The 6,799-nt window shown below is 41.4% G+C and overlaps 1 protein-coding gene across 1 annotated transcript in view; it reads left to right on the top strand.

Annotated features, from left to right (window-relative positions):
• The first annotated feature begins 2,627 nt into the window (after nucleotides 1-2,627).
• Nucleotides 2,628-6,799, top strand: part of ncapg2 (non-SMC condensin II complex, subunit G2) — a 48,674-nt gene continuing 44,502 nt past the window's right edge. Inside the window, exons 1-3 of the mRNA XM_072688689.1 lie at nucleotides 2,628-2,692; nucleotides 5,238-5,341; nucleotides 6,623-6,799. The exon at nucleotides 6,623-6,799 is cut by the window's right edge and continues 15 nt beyond it. Coding sequence (XP_072544790.1) covers nucleotides 5,264-5,341; nucleotides 6,623-6,799 — 255 coding nt within the window. The 5' untranslated portion in view covers nucleotides 2,628-2,692; nucleotides 5,238-5,263. The remainder of the gene's footprint in view (nucleotides 2,693-5,237; nucleotides 5,342-6,622) is intronic.

Genomic DNA, 6,799 nt, shown 5'->3' with positions numbered 1-6,799 from the left:
TGTCCGCTGCTCTGCACTCGTTCTTTATTTCCACACTGAGTTTTTATTCATTATAATACATAATATTCACATGTTTATTTATTATAATTAGAAAATCCATATGTTAATTATCATAATTATTATTAACAACAACAATAATAATAATAATACTATATCGTTGCTGTTTATAGTAAACAATTTTCAATATTAGTATCATTAATAATGGATGGATTTCACATTCACATTTCATTATTAAGAATATTAATACTTTTATTTGTAATATATGTAATTATAAATATAATATATATAATATAAAATATATTTTTTTTATGAATAGTATTATTTACAAAAGGGAGGGTGTTTCACAAAGCAGGATTTCTCACTTTACACTTTAAAGTTCAGCTGATCCAGTAGTCTTCACCTTCTGCTTCAGTCATTTCAGCTAATCAATGTCTTTATTTATTTGGGTGTAGTTAAGATAGAATGATAATTATATTATATTATATTATATTATATTATATTATATTATTGAAACATTGCTTTTACAATAATAATATAATACTAATAATACATATTATTGTTATTATTATTATGATTATAATACATTGCTTTTACTAGTTTGTTTTACTTCATTGTTTATTAATTTTAATATATATATACATACATATATGTATATATATATATATAGTAAAAGTAATAAACAAGTATGTGTTATTAATAAAATAAATGAATAAACAATTTAATTGTATATTAATTTTAATATATATATATAGTAAAATTAATGAACAATTAAGTGAAACAAATTTTTATAAAAAACTAATTATAATATAATATAATCATCATTCTATCTTAACTTCGCCAAAATCCTGCTGAATCGACCTGAAGGAAATTATATATATATATATATATTAATATTTTAATATATATAATTCCTTCAGGTCGATTCAGCAGGATTGTGGCGCCCTCTCGTGGACATCATTCCTCTGTGCTCTTCTGCAAGTAAAATCTGCCTGTTTTTGTGTTATTTTTATTACCAAAAAATCATAATTACACTAATCTGCCTGTCCAGCCTCCAGCCATTAAGACCTTCCTCCTCCTCCACCTGCAGATACTCACTGAAGAAGGAGTGAAGATGAAGGAGCGACCACACAAACCCACAGACAGATAATAAACAGAGCCCCAGAGCCCCAGAGCCCAGAACCCCAGAACCCCAGAGCCCCAGAACCCAGAGCCCCAGAAGCCAGAGCCCCAGAGCCCAGAACCCCAGAGCCCCAGAACCCCAGAACCCCAGAGCCCCAGAACCCAGAGCCCCAGAACCCAGAACCCCAGAGCCCCAGAAACCCAGAGCCCCAGAGCCCCAGAGCCCAGAACCCCAGAGCCCCAGAGCCCCAGAGCCCCAGAGCCCCAGAGCCCCAGAACCCAGAGCCCCAGAACCCCAGAACCCAGAACCCCAGAGCCCCAGAGCCCCAGAGCCCAGAGCCCCAGAACCCCAGAACCCAGAACCCCAGAGCCCAGAACCCCAGAGCCCCAGAGCCCCAGAAACCCAGAGCCCCAGAGCCCCAGAGCCCAGAACCCAGAACCCCAGAGCCCCAGAGCCCCAGAAACCCAGAGCCCCAGAGCCCCAGAGCCCAGAACCCCAGAGCCCCAGAACCCAGAGCCCCAGAGCCCCAGAACCCCAGAGCCCCAGAGCCCCAGAACCCAGAAACCCAGAGCCCCAGAGCCCCAGAACCCAGAGCCCCAGAGCCCCAGAGCCCCAGAACCCAGAGCCCCAGAGCCCCAGAACCCCAGAGCCCCAGAACCCAGAACCCCAGAGCCCCAGAACCCAGAGCCCCAGAGCCCCAGAACCCCAGAGCCCCAGAACCCAGAACCCCAGAGCCCCAGAAACCCAGAGCCCCAGAGCCCCAGAACCCCAGAGCCCCAGAACCCAGAGCCCCAGAGCCCCAGAACCCCAGAACCCCAGAGCCCCAGAGCCCCAGAACCCCAGAGCCCCAGAACCCCAGAACCCAGAACCCCAGAGCCCCAGAAACCCAGAGCCCCAGAGCCCCAGAACCCCAGAGCCCCAGAACCCAGAGCCCCAGAGCCCCAGAGCCCCAGAACCCCAGACACAAACAGAAAAGGAAATATTAAATAATTAAATTTAAAAAAAAAATAAAAAAAAAATAAATAATTAAATATTTAAATAATAGTATTTAAAAATATCATGTGTACATTAAAATAATTATAATTACAAATATTACACAATATTAATAATATTAATACACTATAATTCAGCCTCTCACAAATAAAGACAATTATAAAACTATGAATATTTAAATAAATATATATTTATAACTGAATGTATTTGGTTGATTTATTGATGTTTAATGTGAAACAGAGCTCAGGCTCCTCTCCGGCCGGCAGGCGGCGCTCGTCGTGGTCGTCGTCGTGGTGGTGGTTATCTGACGTCGCTCCTACGTCATCGCGCATTTCGAACGCGTTCGGGCGGGAAGCGCTGAGCGGTGAGGGAGAGCGACATAGAGAGAGACATAGAGAGAGAGAGGGAGAGCGACATAGAGAGAGACCTAGAGAGAGAGAGAGAGAGAGAGAGAGAGCGCCGCGCTGTTTACTAACAGACCGACCTGCGACCCCCGATTCCTCCCTCTGCTCAGGATAAAGCGCCGGAACCTCGCGATCCTCGTCGTAGCTCGTCTCCAGACCGTCGGCAGCAGCTTCAGTGAGTAAAAGTCGAGTTTGCAGTTTGTAAAGTCTCTGTTTTTGGCTCTCCTTCATTATTATTGATCATCAATATTCGATAATACTGCTGATAGAGCCACGACTGCCTGATCCACGCCGAACAGCTGCGAGCTGGACCTCCCGAAAGCCCCTTAAGCCCCTCTGACTGGCTGAGTGTGCCCCATTCATAACGTAGAGAGAGAGAGAGAGGGAGGGAGTGTTCAGAGTGATGCTCGCTCTACCATCTGCTAAGCTGCCTCTAAACACTAATGTGTATATTAGTGTGTACCCTCTGATATTTGGGGTGGGGGTGAAGTCAGGTGAAGACAGGGCTCTCCCGGCCCCTCAGGGCCACTGCAGCACTGGGTTCGATACCCGGGCTCTGCAAGCTGCCACCCTAGAGCCCTTCACCCTCTCTGCTGCCTGGGCTCTGCAGCAGTGGCAGCCCACCCCTCCGGACGTGTGTGCTCATGGTTACTGTGTGTGTGTGTGTTTGATCTGTAGTGTGTGTGTGTGAGTGAGTGTGTGTGTGTGTATGGATGTGTTAATGGTGGAGGCCGAATGTCACTAATGCTGAATGTAGGGGGGTGTGTGCTGGCCCTAGTGCCTAGTCTGGGAGGGTCTTTCTCGAGGGTCTTTCTCGAGGGTCTTTCTCGAGGGTCTTTCTCGAAAGCTGCAAACTGTGTTATTGACTATTGGTATCAGTGGAAGCCCATTTTTAAGGGTCATAAACGACTAGCTGTCGGACCGCCGTGATTTACTTTATTAAATAAAAAAAAATAATAATAAATAATAAAAGTGTGGTAGAATCAGGGCTGTGGGCAATCTGGCGATATTTTATGGTATTGTGATTAGTTTTGTTATCGTTATACACAGCACGCGTTTCTAAGCATAATTATTCTGGTTTAAGGTGGTGAAGTGCTGCAGATGTGGAGTAGAAAGCACTGTATTCAGTGCGGGAGTGCAGGGATGCACCGATACTGATACAGGTGCTGATAAAGGTACCGATACCGACTCTGACTCAAATACTGTTGCAGTCAATTAAATTAAAAATGGGAACTTTAGCTCGGAAAAATATGCCTTTAGCTTTAAAAATATTCCTAATTTTAGGAACTTTGAGAAATGCTGTTTTTTATATTATATTTTATGTATATATATAATGTTTTTTTGAATATATGTTTGAGAAATATTTAAAGGAACTATATAATACACGATCATCAATGTCAGCAGCAGACATGAACGCATAACAATACAAATAAATGTACCATGGGAAGCATGGGTTGCTACTCCACTGCTTTTAAAGTCAGCTTTATTGTCAAACACAGGATAGAAATTACGGCATTCTCAGAACCAAGGTGCAACAAAATAGACATAAAACATTTAAAGAAACATTTAACATAAATAAGACAAAGCAAAAAATAGTAATTTACTAATTTTACTAAATTGTAGGACTGTAAGCGTTTAAGTTTTTGTATAAATAAATAGAGGTCCCTGACATTGACTTGGGTATCATATCTAATTATTGTAGAAATATTATGCTTCTGTGTGTGTATATCTGTGTATATGTATATATGTGTGTGTATGTATGTATGTATGTGTATATATATATATATATATATATAATTATAATGTGTGTATATATATATATATATATGTCTGTGTGTATGTGTATAAATATATAATTATATATAATTATGTGTGTATATATATATATATATATATATATATATATATATATATATATAATTGTATGTATGTATACATATACACATACACACAAGGCTTATTAAATCGTAAATATGTTGTGTAGAGCTGGCCGATATGGGAAAATATATATATCACAATATTTAAAGACATTTTTATGATTTACGATATGTATCGCAATATTTTGTCATGTAGACAAAATGCACCAACAGCATAGAATGTTTAAAAACTGCTGTCCAAATACTCTCCCATACTGAGTACTGTATTTTTTACCCAAGATATGCTTCACTCTGTTGAATTTAAGACTGATTACACTCTCTAATGTAATGTGCAGTTAATCAGTGCTCTATAAGCATTGACGATATCCACAATGCACTCATAAAGGCATATTTTACCACGATAACAACATATATCACAATACGATAAAATTGTTAAAAACAATAAAAGTGATATGCCCAGCTCTGACGTCGTGCCACAACGAAAATCCCCCTGCTCTTATTTTCCATGACAGCTCTACCAGAGGCCGATCATATCTAACCTGTATTGTTTATTTTACTGTAATCTTTGATGCACAGAGGGTGATTATTAATATCACAACGTGCTGGATCATTGACTTCTGGAGAAATCCGGTGAAAATTCGTGTTGTTTAATATTGCGGTGTATATCACAGTGTCAGTTCTGTTTCCAGGGGCTGTTTATAAAGGTACTGCTCTGTGAAGAATCGCCTCATTTCAGTTTCTTCTCCATTAACTTTCAGAATTATTTAATAAACAAACGCTAAACGAGTTTGTTTTTATGTTATTTTTATATTTTGTTCTCTCTCTGTTTGCTCTCCCCCTCAGAAATCTTGCGGGTTTAAGCCGAGAAGATGTCAAAAAGAAAGGACTTCCTGGACTCCGTTCATCAGGACAAAGTTCAGGACTTTCTCAACTTCGTGAAATTACACGTATGTATCCCGTCTGCCGCCCCGGTAACCTCAGACAGTTCAGCTGTTTCAGATTTGAGGATTTCAACGAATATAAGGCCGCTCAGCAAAAATCCATTCGTCCATTATGTGCTGACTTATCTGCACTATATGGACAAAAGTATTGGGACACCTGCTCATTCATTGTTTCTTTTGATAAGAAACCAACCTTTAAAGTAAGGAAGGAATTAGTATAAATTGCCACAAATTTGATGTTACTAACGTTACTGTACTCTCATCGGTACATGAACGCCTTAAACCCTGTTCAGTTATTCAGTGTCCTAAAACCGAGCCCTGCGGAACTGGTACTTCACAGCAGTTTCTGCGTTAGCAAATCTAGGGGTTAAAAGATTAAATATAATATTAATAATATATATAAGATAATATAATATTTTTATCAAGGCAATTAAAAAAAAAGAGCTCCTCCTGCTTTTGTTGGAGCAACTGTGTCTAACTAAAGTAGCTGAATGAGTTAAAAAGGGTGTCCACAAACATTTGGACATATAGGACCTATTTATTTATTTATTTATTTTTTTAAAGCCCTATTATATCATTAGGTGAGCCGTCAACCATGCAGCTTGATTGAGGGGGCGTGTCGGTGTTTCTTTGGTTGCTATGGTAACGACAGGAAAAGTTCGCCTTGCTCGGCTCGAACCGCACAAAAGTCATGTACTGAGTCTCTTAATGAATCATGGGTGTGTTTTTTTGGGGGGGGGGGGGGGGCGTAACGTGCAGTAATAAACTAATCAGCGTGTCTCTCGCCATCCCTTTAAGAGCCAGGTGCGGTCAGACTGACCTTGGCGGGTTGCTATTTCAGTGGTGTAAAGCGTGAGGGGGTGTACGAGCGTCGGGCTGCACGCGCCTGTGTTGACAATTCACTGCTGAGATAGCAACGAACGTCTGACTGTTGATGAACGTCTGTCTAGACTGTTTTCAGTCAGTGGAGCTCCTGCTGTGTTTTCCGCTGACAAGATACACAGCAATACTCCAGAAACTGACCTGAACACCCCTCATTTCGAGACCACCGCGCCCTTCAGCATAGAGATATTCACAAGCAGCGCTGCTGCTGTTTAAACCACGCAGGAGGAAGCAGTGGAAATAGACTGTTGGAGGGGTGGAAGATAGCAGTGAGCATCCTGACTCTCCTCTCGCAGGGTGTAAGATAGTAAAGTCGTGTTTAAGTAGAGATACGAGTGCTGGTAATGAACCGTTTTGATGCATCTTGCTTCACCTGCTGATTTATTTTTATATCTGGTTCTTCAGAAAGATGGGTCGGAGCCGCTGGACCTGGCGGAGGTGGTGCAGGAGCTGCAGAGGAATCAGAGAGTGGAGCTATGGGGGAAACTGTCTACGTTGCTGCAGCTCACCCTCCAGGCGTACCCCCCAGAGCGCTGGATCACGGGGCTCGATGGAGACAGTGGAGATGAGATGGAGGTGGAG

This window comes from Salminus brasiliensis, chromosome 9, assembly GCF_030463535.1.
Source record: "Salminus brasiliensis chromosome 9, fSalBra1.hap2, whole genome shotgun sequence".
Taxonomy (NCBI): Eukaryota; Metazoa; Chordata; class Actinopteri; order Characiformes; family Bryconidae; genus Salminus; species Salminus brasiliensis.
Note: the sequence above shows the minus strand (reverse complement) of the source record. Positions and strands in the feature narration are given on the sequence as shown.